The following is a 15,089-nucleotide window of genomic DNA, read 5'->3' as shown; positions in this document are numbered from 1 at the left end:
TAAATGTAACTATTAGAGATTATTTGCCAGTCTTCACAGGAAAATGGCCAAAGAAAAGCTAGTATTAAAAAAAATTGTAAACCAAAATCAAGTTACTACCAACCCTATTACCAAGACTAATAAAAATGAAAAAAAAATGTTTAGGAAGGTGGTAGAGAAGCAAATTATAGTCATAAATTATTGATGGCTTAAAGCCATAATATTTTAGTTTATGAAACAGAAAAAATAGATAAAGGCATTCAATTTACTGGTGAACTGTTAGGCAGATGAGGTTATAATAATAAGATAAAACCAATGTTTCTTACTGTCCTTTCTCCTATGTCTGTATAGATATGATCCTTAAGTGAAGAAATGAAAGCATCAAACATACACATTGTTCATTGTTTCATTCAATTATTAATACTGACAATATGCCAGGAACTACGGCCTTAGAAATACATGTTAAGTAATACACAGTCTCTACCTTTATGGAACTCATAGTCCAGTAAATATTGATAATAATTCTGATTAGGATTGGATTAGGATACTGTCTTAAAGTTCTAAAAATAGTTTCTGTTAAGATGAAGATATTCGTTAAGTACTATATGCTGATTTTATTATCTCTACCATAAATTAATATGGAATTTGAGTGGCTATGATCAATTTGCGACATAAGACATAATTGCTTCCTACTTGTTACAAAACAATATAGTATTTTTGAAATATAACACTGTTTGGAAAATTACTGTGAATTATTTTCTGTCCTAGACTGTTTTTCTGCCTATGCACTGAGTAGTTATACATACATACCTTTGCCATTACACTGCCTTTTGTATTAAGTGTTTTTGCATTTTTTAATTGTGGCTTTAAATTTCATAACTCTAGTTAATTTTACTTAATTCTGAAATTCCTCCAAAGACTTGTGGTCTAAAACATACAGTAGGAATTTAAAGGTGATACAATAGAAAAAAATTAATGAATAGTGAGATGGTTTCAAAATTGTACTCAATGTTTTTAATGTTCTGGTATCATTTGGGGATTGTACTACATCATCTTCAGTGGTAAACATTATTCTACAATGTTTCATTATGCAAAAAATAAAAAAGCACTAACAATGCTTTTAAAGAGCCCTAAAATGTTTCCTTGTAAATAATTTTCTATTATTTTAACATAACTTTTAATTTGAAAATAGCATTCTTTAAAATGAACTATTTCTAGATCATAAATATGAAAACTCTCATAAATAATTCAATGTTTCTAGAACTAGCATCATGATCAAAATAAAACAATGACTTAAATGATGTAAAATATGTATTTCCATATGCATACATGTACAGCAAGTTAGAAAAACATTTTACTGATCTTTAAATGAAGAAAAACTACAAAGTGAATAAGATAGTAATTGGATTTCCAGGAAGAGAGAAAATATTTCCTTAAAAATATAAACAATTTTGATGTTTTATTTTATCTTAAGAAAACCAAACTGTTACCTGTGCAAGAATGGGGAATCCAAGGTTCCTACATCCATTACAGGGAGTTAATGCTTCCCAGAGTCCTGAGGGCCCACAAGTGTTTTCATCATCTTCTTCTTCTTCCACTTCTCCTGGTGACAAATTTATTGTAGATGAAGTCCTCTGAAATTAAATGTATATTATACCAATATGTTATATCAGTGTTTTTTAGATATCTTAACATCACTTAATTTCTGTAGTGTATGTTAGCAAGCAAAATCAGCTTAATATTCACCACAGTTAGGTAGCTATGCCATGTGACTAAACAAAACAAATGTGTATAATTCAATTTAACTTGAATGTTTAAAAAATTTGAAAGTGAAAAAACCAGGTGAGAAAGACTAATGGGACACAAAGTTCATAATGAAGAACAGGACATGAAAATGACTCAAGAAAATATCTCAATAGCAACAAATGACAAAAATCTTATGATTTATAAATGCAATCAGATGAATAGCAAGAAAATGCTGAAACAAGAATTGCTAAAAAGTCAATTTTTTCACAATGTCTCCTTTTAAATAAAGAACTTCATAAAATTTTGTATTATACAGGTAATAGGGGTAATATTTTTAAAATTAATAATGGGATTTTCATGTTGAACCTGCATATTTACTTTTGCTACTTCCCAAATCCTATTAAAATGATGGCAAAGAGCTAGTAAACAATGGTCTAAAGCATAAGGACAAGTATAACAAGAAAAAGATTAGCAGAAGAGCAATAACAAGAAAATTTTTAAGAGAATGATAAAGAAATGGGTAGGTATTACCTGATTTAGCAAACCTGAGAAAACTGAAAACAAAATGTTGGCTAGGGGGAGGAATAAGTAGCATGTCTATGTATGACTCAGCACCATTAAAAGGGCTTAAGAATTTCTATATTTGAAAGAGACCTTAGACCCATCTTCTCAACTGGCCAACAAAGTAAATCTTCATCACTAACAAGAAATTGGAGGTTTATTTTCAGGTGAGAATGAGGCAAGGGATTATGAATTCTAATAATCCATGCACGGTAAACAGAGGGGTGTCTGTAAAAACAAATAAATTAACTGAAAATCTAGTAGTTTTAGATTCCCAAACCATCCCAGGGTCTGCCTACCTTTGCCTTAAAGAACATGGCAGCTAGGTTTATATCCCCCAGGTAGGAGATAAGAATGTATTCCCCTCTGTAGAAATTGACTTCCCAAGATCTCTAAGTACCTAGTAAAATGATGCGTCTATGCCTTAAATCCTACTATGAAGCCCACCTCTCATAAAAGCTATACTCATATAAACAGTTTCTAATTTTGTAGGTAATTGTGAATAAGAATCTAAGCACCATCACACATTTGAAGGAAGCCTTTAATAGAGACCAAAACATATATACAGAAAAACTAAAAATTGTATTCACAAAGAAATAGAAGATTTTGCATCCATCAAATAAGAACAGAATGCTACAAACTAATAAACACATAAAACCCAATAGAAGAGTTGGAAAATAAGCCTGCAGAAATTTCTCAGGAGACAGAACAAAAGATGAGAAAATAAAAGTTAAGAAAACTAGGGGATCAAACTAAGAGGTCCATGTAGCTATGGGAGGAAATTATCAAAGAAACAATGCAAGGAATTTTGCCAAAACTGATGAAAATTCCATATTCAAAAAGCCTGATGAATGCTCAGCAAATGGAATTAAAGAAAAATAAAAGTAAAAACCTTCAGAAAGTTGGACACAACACTGATATATCATGATTATTGAAGTTAATCAAGATACTCTATATATTAAATTGTAAATGGCACCCATTTGCCCCCCAAAAAGTTGGTCCTTTAAAAAATAGATTAAAAAATAGATTATATGACTTTAAAATATAAGAATGTGTTTTTCTCCATTCATAGCTTACATTCCCTTTCATCAATTTCCAATAACTGAGAAATCATAAACCTAAAAAGCCCCTGAAGCAGTTACAGCCTATAAGGTAACAATAATAAACTATAATCTATTGAGCATTTACTATATGACACTACAGAGTAATAGGACTATTATTCATTATTTTATTTATTTATTTATTTATTTTTTTATTTCTAGGAGAGAGAGAGAGACAGCGTGAGCAGGGGAGGGTCAGAGAGAGAGGGAGTCACAGACTGAAACAGGCTCCAGGCTCTGAGCTGGCAGTCAGCACAGAGCCCGACGCGGGGCTCGAACCCACGAACCGCGAGATCATGACCCAAGCGAAAGTCGGACGCTTAACCGACTAAGCCACCCAGGCGCCCCTATTATTCATTATTTTAATTCACACAAACTAGGGCACAGAGAGGTCAAGAAAAACCAAGATCACAGAGCTGTAAGTGGCAGAAACAGGAATCTAATATCCAGACTACCTGATTCTAGAGCTGACCTCCCCCCCTTGACCACTATGTTATGTGGCTTCTCATTCAGTGCAATATCCTGTAAAAAGCAACATAGTAAATAATTGAGCTGATGCAACTGCAGTTTAAATTCTAAAAAGTATATTTGTTAATATATTTCTGCTACATGAGCAATTTGCTATCTGTGGCAACCAAATTTTCTGTAATTTGATACATATAGCCTATACTTTCATAAAAATACATTTTTCAAATTAGTAATAAAAGGTGATTATCAGGGATTTTTCATCCTACAGATATCCCGGTGAGAAAATCTTGGGGCATCTAAAACTTTATCCTAGCAAGATCATCTGTATGTCTGACCGATGCTATGCACAAAACAGAATAAAATAAAAATTAGCTTCTCATTCACCAACTCATGATCGTTTTGTTTGACCATCAATGCTGACATGGCATGGCACTATAAATCATTACATACTTGGTAAGAATTATCATCATTTCACAGATTAATCAGTTCTTTTCTATTTTTGTTAATGGTACTATAATTATCTGATCCAATCTCACAGAGAACTTGCTCTCTCTTTCCCCCAGAGAAAAATTCTGTTTTTGTCTCTTCCCTACTCACACATCTCTGATTATTTCCCATTGTACAGTAAATAATATCCAAATTCCTCAAGGTTCTATGGTCAAACTATTTTTCAACACTTTTACTTACTCTACTACATACTCACCCAGACTACAACCAAGTGGAATTACTGATCCTTCCCTAATCATGCTCATTGCATTGACTCATGCCTTCCATTTTATGTCTCCATGAAGCATATTGTACTGGTTAAAAATTTAGGCTCTAAAATTAGTTCTAAGTTTTCAGCTTGCCTACTTGTTAGCCTACTTATTAGTGTGATTTTCATCAGATGTGACCACTGTCAGCCCCACTTGTTTTATCTGCACAATGGAAAATAATACAGTAGGACCCCCCTCGGATTTTTTTCCTGATAATTAAATGAGGTAATAAAAATGAAGTGCCTGACACATAATAAAGTTTCAATAAATATTAACTATGATTTTAGCTATTATCCTCCTATAATCCCACTGATTCCTCAAAATACAGTTCAGATTTTACTTCCTTTCTGATTTCCCACAAAGAGAAAAGATGTGGCTTTCTCTTAAATGTCTATAGCTCTTTGTGTTTGTGTATTATGATATTCCACATATACCTTGAGATGATAGGTGGCATAGTGGCAAAAAGAAGTGGCTGTGAATTCAAATAGATACATATTTAAATCCTGTCTCTACCATTTCCAACCTGTGTGACTTTGAGCAAATCATATAATCTTATTAATCCTAGTTTACTTATCTGAAAAGTAGGAAAAATAATAATTGCTCCTTGATGGAGCTGTATGAGGATAAAATTAGTTGCATGAGTGACTGGCATATAAAAATTAATACATATTGATATTTTTATTATCATCTTTATCCTGAAAGAGTTGTACACACACCCCCAAAAAACCCACCTTATTTATCCTAGTTAATTGTAAGTTATTTGAAAGCAAACATTGTCTTACATTTGTATCTCTTACAATGTGTGTGCATAATAGAATTTAATGATTATTTATTGAATGAATTATCAATGAATTTCAAACTATCGTTTTCATTTACCTAGAAAATTTTACTAATATTAAGGAGTATATGTAATTGCATAGCAATCTCATTATAGTTGCTTTAGTTTTATTTTATATTAACCATTACCAGCAACATTAGCAGAAATAACAAAATTTATCAGTGGTTTATTACTGCCCCCTAAAGACAGTATATAAATTAACTGTGTAAAACCATTTTCCACTTGCTGCTTTACAATTTAAAATGCCTGGGAAAGATTTTTATCAAACTAAATATAATCTTCAATTATTTATGAAAAGAAAGCCACATGAACACACTTAAGCTTGGGAGTTTCCTTTATTTCAAATGCCTCTGAAACTTTTTATTGGAGATCCAACTGTGTTCCTAAAGTTCCAGAAATTCTTCCATAGAATATAGACTTAAATTGTCATGGTTTGAGCCTATTATCTTTCCTGTTTAATACACAGTAATTATGTCGATGAAAGATTGGACCAGTTATACACTGTCACAAAGGACAAAACTCACATTACATAAATACCATGGGGTGACAAATTTGAGCTCAAAGAAAAATACTTCTAGAATAATTATATCAGTCTAACATTAAGGAAATGTGATTTCCTTGTGGGGATATATATTTGTAGATATATATCATTTTTTATTATGGCATAAACATAATAATGTACTAAATACCTATAATGGTGCTTTATAGTTTAAAAAAATTATTTCAGATAGAGAATAGCCAATAAAGTAGAGTAGGGACCATCTCTATTTTACAAGTGAAGAAATAAGTGGATGCTCTTGCAGTGTTACTCAATTTGCAAGATCATCCTACAAATGAGGCTAGATTATAATTCACGTTTTCCGACTCTAGGTGTTATAATCTTTCTTCCACACCATGGAACCAAGCTCCTAATTACTAGAGCTCTTCAAAGGTATAAGAGATATTCAACTCAAGATGTTCAGAATGTCCACAGAGAAATTTCTTTGTCATGTGATAGTTTATAATTGATGGCCTTTAAATTATTTTTTAACCCTAAACTTCTATAAATCTATGCAGTATAGGATTAAGGGCCAATTATGATCCCATAGAGACCCTTAAAATCCTTATCAGTCAACTCTCTAATGCATGTCTTTATAAACATGGTGGTGAGGGGGAAAAGGAAAAGAAAGGCCAAGGCCTCCAAATGTTCCTGGAGAAGACCTCGGGTTCTTGACTTAGCCGGAATATAGGACAGCAATATGTGGGTGGGGAAATGGGATTACAGAATAGACAAGACTCATCCTACCAGATACAAAAACTAAAATGAAAAGTAGGGAAACTATCTCACTGAACTATCAATGCAAAGAGACCAGGCAGAAAGGGAGGCTCCAGGATGTAGGCAACCATTAGAAATGGAGATCAAAACAAAGAAAGATCATTTGGAATGGAAGTCAGCAATCTGGATGACTGTGGAGCTGGATTAACAAGTCTTTTTGTCTTTGTTTCTCAAAAATGAAATTGATTTATTGATTTCTTAATAAAGTTTAAAGTAATACATGCTTATTGTAAAACAAATCATTCCAAATTAAAAGTTATAAAAGAGGAAGTGAAGCTTTACTAAACTCATTCCCACTGTAAACATTCAGTGCATGTCTTTCCAGATTTTGTACTTGTCTAAAGATTTTGCTAGGACAAACTCATAAACATGCGATTCTATGCCAAAAAGCACACCCATTTTAAACTCTGTAATATACTGCCAATGTTATCTCTAACTTCCTCTCACACAGTGACCAGGGAAGTTTTTTCATTATGACAATAAGATCATGTTATCATCTTCCTTAAAAACATTCAACAGTAAAATTCAAAATTCTTCATGATCCAAAAGGCTGCATATGACTTGCCCTTACTCACCTCTCCAGTTTTGTCTTACCACCTTCTTCCTTCCCTTTGCTCATAACATTTACACAAACTACACTGTCTCTTTTCCTGGAATGTATCAAGTTTCTTCCTACCTAGAACTTCACATCACATTTCTGTAGCAGAGACTTTTGTCTCCCAAAACACATTCTCTCCTCTCCTATTTGTCTTTAGTAAAGAATGTCTAGCCCTCTTTTTCTATGGGTACAAAACCCTTTTAGTTAGGCATATGTCTGCTTTGAATAAAGACATTTCCCAACCCCTGCTGCAGCTAGGTGTGGCCATGTGATTAACTTAGAACCTTACAGCATAAAGGTATTCATAGAGTGATGAAACACATTCTCCTTCCTCCAATTCCTTTTTCTCCTGATGGGAATGCTAATGAAATGGATGAAGTTGGAGCAGTCATCTTGAACCATGAGATATCTTTGGAACTAGAGAACATACACAATGGAGAAATAAAACAGAAGAGTCTTGGGTTCCTCTTGCTGGTGAATACTACCAGCTTTGGACTGCCTTAGCTCTAAGCTTTGCAAGGGGGAATGAAATAAACTTCTTAAGCCATTTGTTATTTTGGATTTTCTGTTACTTGCTATTGTACCAAATCCTAATAAATAAATTTCAGGAACATTCTCTTCTCTTGTCTTTGTCAGGATTAATCTTATTTGTGCTTTAGGTGTGAACTTAATTCCCTTCCTTTGGTAGGCTTTCTTATGCCACAGTCAGAATTAGTTTCCTTTCTTACACGTTTTCACAGCATTCTGCTTTTTTTAAATAGCAATTATCACAAATACAAATTTACAGTTACTTGTGTGATTTTGATTCAATATCTCCTATCCCTACTCAATTACAAGCTGCCTGATTTCAGAGATGTCTGTCAGACTAGCTACCACAAGCACTGCACTTAGCACAAGTGCCTGAAACATTAAAGAATATTTTTATTCCATAGGTGTTGAATGAATAAATGAGTTAAGGAAATAAATGCCAGCTTGCCTTCAAAACTGTTTTATTAATGTGAACAATTATACCAATTTAACTATAATCCAGATCTTAGTGTCCTTTATCTTCTGACTCCACTGAATTTACTTGCTCTCACTGTGTTCATCTTATATTCAAGCTAATGTAGAAATCATCATTTAGGAATGGGCAAGATGGCAGAGCTCAGTACATTTCACTCATCCATATCTCTCAAATGGAGAAGGCCTGAAGCCATAGGAACCCTTACAGAATCCAGGAGTTTGGGAGGAAAAGGAGACAGAGTCCACTGAGAAAAAAACCTTATAGTGTGAGTGACAACTGGAGAAGATAAAAATGGGCTGGGACCCAGGGACACGGAGGGAGGGGAGGTAGCCCCCTTTGCAGGAGCCATGGTGAGTAAAGGGGAAAAGAAAGAGTGACTGAAACTGCTCAAGGAACTGTCCCTGTCCCTGGAGAAGAGAAAAACCTCAGCTCTGGACACAGAGTGATCTGGTTTCCAGCTGTGTAGCGGACTTTGAGCTGGACGCCCCGATCCCAGGTGACGCCATGAGAAACTGCTTGCCAGTTCAACCTGGAGGGGAAGCAGAGCACCTGAGGCTACTCCACCACTCTTCTAGTTCAGCTTGATCCCCAGTAGGGAGGCGGCAGGCGTGAAACTGCTCAGAGGGACTCGGCTTGTAGGTTTATTTCCAGTGGTATCAATGGGGTGCGAGGACTACGATCTGGAAATGAGGCATGGCTTGGGGCATAGAGCATGGCCCACCTTGGCTATACCCGTGGCACAGGGAGATCGGACCCAAAAGAGTGAGTTGTAACGTTTGCTTCCAGAAGGGACAGGAACACCGCCATTTTCCTCCCCACAAACACCAAGGTAGGACCTCAGGGAGCTGCCCACGGGACACAGTGGAGGTGAATACTGACCTACACCAAACCACATCCATCTCTGCTACAGAGCTGCTTTTTTTTTTTTTTTTTTTTTTTTTTTTACCGGAGGTGGGTCAAGACCAACATGGATGCACTGCTGTGATTAATTCTAGATCAATTCTTTCTATTCAGATATATTTTCCTTTGTTTCATTTTATCCCTCCCCTCTTGCTGGACTGAGCACTCTGGTCATTGGTTTGATTAAACAGTCACACTTAATCCAATCTCTAGATGTATATTCTACACCTCCACCACTACCTTTCTATCTCTCTCTCTGGAGTAATCAGACTATACAGTTTCTCTGAGTAACATTATCTCCATTTCTTTCTCCTTGCCTCTTACCATATCCTCCTCTTTCTCTCTCTGAATTAAGCCTCTTAGTCTCTCTGTCTGGTCATTGTCCAATTTTGCTTCCTTCCTACCCCATCATTTCTCTCTTTGTGTATGCTCTTCCATCAGCACTGCACACACTCTGCTCTTTATTTGTGGATGAGAATTCTGGTTTTATACTTTTAGACTGTCTTTTGTCTTTTGGGGTTTTTTTTTTCTTTTCTTTTTTCTTTTTCTTTTTACTTTTACTATTCATTTTTCCTCCTTCCTCTCCTCCTCTTTTTATTTTCTTTTTCCATTTCGGTTTGCATGTTTGTTGGATTTGTCTATGCATTTGTGTGCCTTTGTTCCCTGTGTGTTGGTCTGTTTTCTTTTCCAGGGCTACCTCAAGAAACAAGCCAAAGTACACATGGTGAAGAGTCCCAAATATCACTACAAGTAGGGAAATAAAATAACAAAGGTCTCAACAAGAGAGACCAAGAGAACCATTTAAAGAACACTTACTGAATGGACAGGCTCTGGACAGTCAAAGAGCCTTCTTTAATATAGCAGTACTCACAGGTGCAGAGTGCTTAACAAGCTTTTAAAACTAACAACAGACAGGAAGCTAGCCAAAATGACAGGATGAAAGAACTCTCCTCTAAAGAAATTCCAGGACGAAATGACAGCGAAAAAACTGCTCAAAAGAGATATAAGCAACATGACTGAACAAGAATTTAGAACAATAGTCATAAAATTAATCGCTGGGCTTGAAAAAAGCATGGAAGACATCAGAGAAACTATTGCTACAAAGACTATGGAGCTTAAAAATAGTTGTGATGAATTTAAAAAATGCTATAAATGAGATGCATAATAAAATGGAGGTGTCCAATGCACAGAGTGAAGAGGCAGAGAGGAGAATAGGTGAATTAGAAGACACAATTACAGAAAAAGAGGAAGCTGAGAAAAAGAGAGATAAACTGATCCAGGAACACAAAAGGAGAGTTTGAGAGCTGAGTGATACAATCAAACGAAACAATATTCATATCGTAGGAATTCCAGAAGAGGAAGAAAGAGGGAAAGGCGCTGAAGGAGTCCCTGAACAAATTATAGCTGAGAACTTCTTCCCCAATATGGGGAAGGAAACAGACATTGAAATCCAAGAGGCACAGAGAACTCCCTTTGGAAGTAACTTGAATCGATCTTCTGCACGACATATCATAGTGAAACTGACAAAATATAAGGACAAAGAGAGAATTCTGAAAGAAGCTAGGGATAAAAGGGCCCTAACATACAAAGGGAAACCTATCAGAGTGGTTACAGACCTATCAATTGAAACTTGGCAGGCCAGAAAGGAATGGCAGGAAATCTTCAATGTGATGAATGGAAAAAATATGCAGCCAAGAATCCTCTATCCAGGAATCCTGTCATTCAGAATAGAAGGAGAGATAAAAGTCTTTCCAAATAAACAAAAATTGAAAGAATTCATCACTACTAAAACAGCTCTAAAAGAAATCCTGAGGGGGACTCTATGAGGGAAATGTTGCAAGGAACGCAAGGTATCAGAGAAACCACAAGCATGAATCCCACAAAAGACACAATGACTCTAAACCCACATATTTCAATAATAACACTGAATGTAAATGGACTAAATGTTCCAATCAAAAGACATAGGGTAGTAGAATGGATTTAAAAAATAAGACCCATCTATTTGCTGTCTACAAGAGCAAAACAACACCTCAGATTAAAAGTGAGGGGATGGAGAAATATCTATCTTGCTACTGAAAGTCAAAAGAAAGCTGGAGTAGCTATACTTATATCAGACAAACTGGACTTTAAAGTAAAGGCAGTAACAAGGGATGAAGAAGGGCATTATATAATAATTACAGAGTCTATCCATCAGGAAGAGCTAACAATTATAAATGTCTACTCACAGAATATGGGAGCACCCAAATATATCAATTAATCACAAAGAGAAACAATATTCTGGATAAGAATGTGCTAGTAGCAAGGGACTTTAATAATAATAAACCTAACCAAAGATATTGGATCTGTATGATGAAAACTATAGAAAACTTATGGAGGAAATTGAAGAAGACACAAAGAAATGGAAAAACATTCCATGCTTATGGATTAGAAGAATAAGTACTGTTAAAATGCCATTACAACCCAAAGCGATGTACACCTTCCATGAAATCCCAATCAAAATTGCACCAGCATTCTTCTCAAAACTAGAACAAACTATCCTAAAATTTGTATGGAACCAAAAAAGACCCCGAATAGCCAAAGTAATATTGAAGAGGAAAACCAAAACGGGGGGCATCACCATCCCAGATTTTAGCCTCTACTACAAAGCTGTACTCATCAAGACAGTATGATATTGGCACAAAAACAGACACAGAGACCAATGGAATAGAATAGAGAATTGGACCCACAAATGTATGGCCAACTAATCTTTGACAAAGCAAGAAAGAATATCCAATGGAAAAAAGAAAGCCTCTTTAACAGATGGTGCTGGGAGAACTGGACAGCAACATGCAGAAGAATGAAACTAGATCATTTTTTACACCATATAAAAAATAAACTCAAAATGGATAAAGGATCTGAATGTTAGACAGAAAGCCATCAAAATCCTAGAGAAGAAAGCAGGCAACAACCTCCTTGACCTCAACCGCAGCAATTTCTTACTTGACACATCCCCAAAGGAAAGGGAATCAAGAGCAAAAATGAACTATTGGGACCTCATCAAGAGAAAAAGCTTCTGCATGGCAAAGGAAACAATCCATAAAACTAATAGGCAACTGACGGAATGGTTAAAGATAGTTGCAAATGGCATATCAGATAAAGGGCTAGTATCCAAAATCTATAAGGAACTCACCAAACTCCACACCCGAGAAACAAACAATCCAGTGAAGAAATGGGCAGAAGACATGAACAGACACTTCTCCAAAGAGGACATCTAGATGGCCAACAGACACATGAAACGATGCTCAGCATCCCTCCTCATCAGGGAAATATAAATCAAAACACTGAGATACCACCTCACTCTAGTCAGGGTGGCTAAAATGAACAAATCAGGAAACTACAGATGCTGGTGAGAATGTGGAGAAACAGGCACCCTCCTACACTGCTGGTGGGAATGTAAACTGGTACAGCCCTTCTGAAATACAGTGTGGAGGTTCCTCAAAAAATTAACAATGGAACTCCCCTATGACCCAGCAATAGCACTGCTAGGAATTTACCCAAGGGATAGTGGGGTGGTGATGCATAGGGGCACATGTACCCCAATGTTCATAGCAGCACTCTTAACAATAGCCAAAACATGTAAAGAGCCTAAGTGTCCATCAACGGACGACTGGATCAAGAAGATGTGGTTTATCGGGGCGCCTGGGTGGCTTAGTCGGTTAAGTGTCCGACTTTCGCTTAGGTCATGATCTCGCGGTTCATGGGTTCGAGCCCCGTGTCAGGCTCTGTGCTGACTGCCAGCTCAGAGCCTGGAGCCTGTTTCAGTCTGTGACTCCCTCTCTCTCTGACTCTCCCCTGCTCACGCTGTCTCTCTCTCTCTCTCTCTCCTAGAAATAAATAAAACATTTAAAAAAATAAAATAAAATAAAAAAATAATTAAAAAAAAGAAGATGTGGTTTATCTATATAATGGAATACTACATGGCAGTGAGAAAGAATGAAATCTGGCCATGTGTAGCAACATGGATGGAACTTGAGGGTGTTATACTGAGTGAAATAAGTCAGGCAGAGAAGGACAGATACCATATGTTTGCACGTATAGGTGGATTAGGAGGAACCTAACGGAGGACCATGGGGGAGGATAAGGGAAAAAATCGTTGGGGAGAGGGAGGGAGGCAAACCATGAGAGACTCTTGAACACTGAGAACAAACTGAGGGCTGATGGGGGTGGGGGAGAGGGGAAGGGGGGTGATGGGCTTGGAGGAGGGCACTTGTGGGGATGAGCACTGGGTGTTATATGGAAACCAACTTGACAATAAACTATTTGTAAAAAAAAAGAAATTAAAATACAGTCAATTATTTCCTAAAAAAGAAACAAATACTATTTTTCAGAGTTCCCTTTTTAAAAATCATATTTATTAAAGTTTCTGTAATATGCATGCATTTTAAATGTACAGTTTGACAACTTTTAATAAACGCATACAATGAGGGAGCTTGGGGCAAGCTGAGGGCAAAATACAGGCTGCTACATACCCGACTCCCCAGGTGGAATATGTGTGATATTCCTTGGACAGTCCTGGCTACATAAGAACAAAGGAAAGGGGGTTGACTGCTTGCCATGGTAATGTGGGAAACTAAGGCAAATGAAAAAAGAAATTCCCTTACTGCCTACAGCCCAATTGACAAGTCCTTGAAACTGGCAGAGTGACCTCCCTCTAGGAGCTCAGCTGCCTCAAGAGTGACACTTTGCTGGGGGCAAAAGAAAACCTTAAGCTTAACATTATCCCAACCTCGAAGATCCTGTAAATCTATTTACTTTATCTCAAGGATATGCCTCCGCTAGGCCCCAAGATATATGCTGGCAATCGCACTCTAAGCTTATGGCCCCCTGATATACACCTGAAGGGTCTCATGACTGACATTTTATTAAACGATAATAAACGGTGTTTCCCTAGCAACATCTAGCCCCTCGAGGTTCTGGAATCCTTACTTCCAAAATACCTTAAGACTTATTCTATCCCTAACCCCCTCCTAACATGAGGGTATATAATGAGTTACCCGTCATAATCCCAGTGCAGCTCTTCCTGCCCATGGGTCCTGTCCCCTTGCTTTAATAAAATCACCATTTTTGCACCAAAGACATCTTTAAGCTTTCTTGGCTGTCAGCTCCAGACCCAATGAACCCTCCCCCATGTCCTCAAACTTCATCATATACAACTGAGTTGTAGTCACCACACAGTTGAGATACAGAACATCTCCCTCACCACAAATGCCTGTGCTCCTTTCTTATAAATACTCACCCACTGTTGGCCCCAGAAACCTTTTTTCTGTCACTGAATTAGACATGTCTTTTCTAAAACTTCACAAAAATGGGATCATAAGAATACACTTTATGTCTGTCTTATTTCATTCAATATAACATTTTTGAGATTTATCTCTATTTTTTGTGTATCTGTAATTTATTCCTTTTTAATGAAAAGTAGTATTCTACTGAATGGATATGTCAGTTGATTTATACAGTTGTCTGTTGATAGACATTTAGGGCATTTCCAGTTTGGGGCCATTATGTATAAAGCTGGTGTGAACATTCATGTAAAAGTCTGTGTGTGGACATAAACTTTTGTTTCTCTGGTTAAATACCTAAAATGTCAGGTCTCATGGTATATCTTAAACTTTAAAAGAAATTGTCACAATGTTTTCCAAAGTGTTTGTACCAATTTACATTCCCATTAGGTGGAGACTTCAAGTGCCTCCACATTATTAGCAACACTTAATTTTAGCCATTGTAACGGAGGGGGTGGAATAGATACCTCATAATGCTTTAGTTTCCATTTCTGTGATTACTAATGTG

The 15,089-nt window shown here is 36.3% G+C and overlaps 1 protein-coding gene across 1 annotated transcript in view; it reads right to left on the bottom strand.

The window, feature by feature from the left end:
- The window catches only part of LOC120240752 (ankyrin repeat and sterile alpha motif domain-containing protein 1B-like), a 928,108-nt gene that overhangs the window by 628,057 nt on the left and 284,962 nt on the right, over positions 1-15,089 (bottom strand). Inside the window, exon 9 of the mRNA XM_039245581.1 lies at positions 1,470-1,613. Within this exon, the coding sequence (XP_039101512.1) occupies positions 1,470-1,613 (144 nt within the window). The remainder of the gene's footprint in view (positions 1-1,469; positions 1,614-15,089) is intronic.

This window comes from Hyaena hyaena, unplaced genomic scaffold (genome assembly GCF_003009895.1).
Source record: "Hyaena hyaena isolate Hyena2069 unplaced genomic scaffold, ASM300989v1 scaffold_261, whole genome shotgun sequence".
NCBI classification, from domain to species: domain Eukaryota; kingdom Metazoa; phylum Chordata; class Mammalia; order Carnivora; family Hyaenidae; genus Hyaena; species Hyaena hyaena.
The sequence above is the reverse complement of the archived record's forward strand: the minus strand, read 5'-3'. Positions and strand labels throughout refer to the sequence as shown.